The sequence below is a fragment of the Apium graveolens genome, chromosome 6 (assembly GCF_009905375.1).
Source record: "Apium graveolens cultivar Ventura chromosome 6, ASM990537v1, whole genome shotgun sequence".
In the NCBI taxonomy this organism is placed as follows: domain Eukaryota; kingdom Viridiplantae; phylum Streptophyta; class Magnoliopsida; order Apiales; family Apiaceae; genus Apium; species Apium graveolens.
The window spans coordinates 56,861,087-56,863,954 of record NC_133652.1 but is presented as its reverse complement, the minus strand read 5'-3'; the positions used below and the strand labels follow the sequence as shown (position 1 = coordinate 56,863,954).

The following is a 2,868-nucleotide window of genomic DNA, read 5'->3' as shown; positions in this document are numbered from 1 at the left end:
CAGAAAGAAGCATCGTGAACATCTCAGTAAGAGGCCTAGATTAGATGTGGACATGATTGAAGATTCGGGGTACAACATAACCAATACTGACGCCCGGATTTAGAAGATTGTGGAAACCAAAGAGAAGACAAAGGTCGAACCTGCCCAACAAACAATAGAAGTCGAACTGGAGCCCGGGAATCCCACCCGGAAGATCAAAATTGGCAAAGGCCTGGAAACCGCCTTTCAGAAAGAGCTTGTCCAATTATTGAAAGAATATGCTGATGTATTTTCCTGGTCCCCGGATGACATGCCAGGAATTGATGAATCTATTGCAATGCACAACCTGGATGTCGATCCGAAACAAAAACCCATTAAGCAGAAGCGGAGAAACTTTTCCCCGTAAAGACAACAAGCAATTGTTCAGGAAGTGGAAAAATTATTGAAAGCATATATCATTTGCGAAATTAAGTACCCGGATTGGCTAGCAAATGTTGTCCTAGTCAAGAAGCCAAACGGGAAGTGGAGAATGTGTGTTGATTACACAAGCCTCAATTCGGCATGCCCAAAAGATTCCTACCCCCACCCAACATCGACCAGCTGTTAGATGCAACTTCGGGCCATGTAATGCTAAGCTTCATGGATGCTTTCTCCGGATACAACCAAGTCAAAATAATCCAGAAGATATCACAAAGACGGAATTTATCACACACCGGGCTGTATACGCCTTTATCATGATGCCATTTGGGCTAATCAACGCCAGAGCAACATATCAAAAAATGATGAACACCATTTTCAAGAGCCAAATGGGAGAAACCTGGTCGACAACATGATTTCCAAGTCAATCACAATCCCGGATCACATCAAAGACCTCAAGGAATGTTTCGACAACTTGAGGAAGTACAACATGAAGCTGAACCTGGAAAAATGTGCTTTTAGGGTCCCATGAGGGAAATTTCTCGATTTTTTGGTTAGTGAACGGGGGATCGAAGCCATCCCGGAGAAGATTAAAGTTATAATGGAAATGGCGATTCCCCGGACTCAGAAAGACATCCAGAAATTGGCAGGATGCTTGGTAGCCTTTTGCAGGTTTATCCCAAAACTAGCAGAAAGGTTCCTGCCTTTCTTTGAGTTACTAAAAGGAGCCAATAACAAAAAGCTAATCAACTGGACTCCGGAATGCCGCACGGCCTTCGAAGAAATCAAACAACACCTGATGAACCCGCCTATACTTTCAAAAGCTAAGCACAGGGTGCCTCTATATCTCTACATTGCAGCCGGGGCAAGAGTAGTCTCGTCGGCTCTCATACGGGAAAAAAGTGGGACACAGAGCCCGGTCTACTATGTAAGTCAGGTCCTCAAGGACGCCGAAACCCGGTACCCAAACTTAAAAAAATTTGCCTTAGCTCTTGTACACTCAAGAAAAAAATTGAGGCAATATTTCCTAGGCCGGAAAATCAAGGTGATTACTGATCAGCCACTATGAAAAATCATTCACAAGCTGGATGCATCCGGAAGACTGGTAAATTGGGCGATTGATCTAAGCCAATTCAACATTAAGTTTGTTCCAAGGACGGCCATAAAAGCCCAGGCTTTGGCCGAGTTTGTCATGAAATGCACTTTCCCCGAAATCCCAGATATACAAACAATCCAATCCGGAGGCGAAAAGGAAACTAACGATAATAATGCATGGACATTGTATATGGATGGCTCGGCGACAGTCGAAAGGTCCGGGGCAGGCCTAATCATCTCCAGCCCGGATGGCTTTACAATTCAACAGGCCATAACCTTCGCTTTTAAAGCAACGAACAATCAAGCTTAATATGAAGCACTCCTCTCCAGAATAAGATTGGCAAAGTCACTCGGGGTAACAAAGTGGGTCATCTATAGTGATTCCCAGATTGTGGTCAAACAAACCCATGGAGAGTACATTGCGAAAGACCCCAAACTAGCACAATATCAAGCCATGGTGCGCAGCATCCTGGAAACCATCCCGGATACCATCGTCCTGCAGATAAATAGAGAAGAAAACTCCAAGGCAGATTAGCTATCCAAGCTCGTGCAGAACACTTCAGACCTAAGTAGTTCGGTCTACTTTGAAGAACTCGGGGCACCTAGCATTGACAGGGCCGAAGTCATGTGCATCAGTAGCCCGGATAACTGAATGACTCCCTACATTGCCTATTTGAGGGATGGAATCCTACCAGAAGATCAGAATAAGGCGCGCTACCTCAAGTATAAAGCTGCTCGATTCTTCCTGGAAGATAATCAGCTATACTGGCGAACCTTCACCGTGCCCACTCTCAAATGTGTTGATCCGGGCGAGGAAGATTATTGTCTCCGAGAGGTGCACGAAGGAATCTGCGGAGATCACCTAGCTGCCAAAGCACTAGCCTACAAAGTCATCAGACAAGGTTATTATTGGCCAACTATCCACGCAGACGTAGTTGCATATGTAAAAAAGTGCACCAAATGTCAAAAGTTCAGCAATGTGCCGAAACAGAGTCCAAGCCTTCCGGGGTCAGTGCTGTCCCCAGTCCCTTTCGCTGTTTGGGGAATTGACATCATGGGTCCTTTTCCCTGGGCCAAAGGGGATTTGCGCTACGTCCTAGTAGCAATTGACTAAATGACTAAATGGGAAGAGGCTAAGGTCATGAGAACCATCAATCAGCAGGACTGCATCAAATTCATGGATTCAATCATGATGAGGTTTGGGATTCCGATGGTCTTGATCTCGGATAACGGGTCATAGTTTGTTGGATCAGACTTCGAAGCATATCTGAAAGAACTCGGAATCAAGCATAAGAAAGCATATGTGGCCCACCCCCAGGGAAACATACAAGTAGAGGTCACCAACAAGACAATACTCCGGGGCCTAGAGAAAAAGAT

General features: G+C 45.2%; 1 protein-coding gene across 1 annotated transcript; it reads left to right on the top strand.

Annotated features, from left to right (window-relative positions):
• Nucleotides 1–1,003: 1,003 nt before the first annotated feature.
• On the top strand, nucleotides 1,004–1,801 carry LOC141665097 (uncharacterized). The gene is made up of 2 exons (XM_074471079.1): nucleotides 1,004–1,324; nucleotides 1,481–1,801. Exons 1-2 carry the CDS (start codon nucleotides 1,004–1,006, stop codon nucleotides 1,799–1,801), a joined length of 642 nt encoding a protein of 213 aa, XP_074327180.1.
• The last annotated feature ends 1,067 nt before the right edge of the window (nucleotides 1,802–2,868 follow it).

Excerpts from the sequence above, each read along its gene's own strand:
- LOC141665097 (XM_074471079.1), top strand. The coding sequence starts at position 1,004 with ATGGCGATTCCCCGGACTCAGAAAGACATCCAGAAATTGGCAGGATGC. Across the intron at positions 1,325-1,480 it reads CACAGAGCCCGGTCTACTAT|CTGGATGCATCCGGAAGACT; the intron begins GTAAGTCAGGTC and ends ATCATTCACAAG.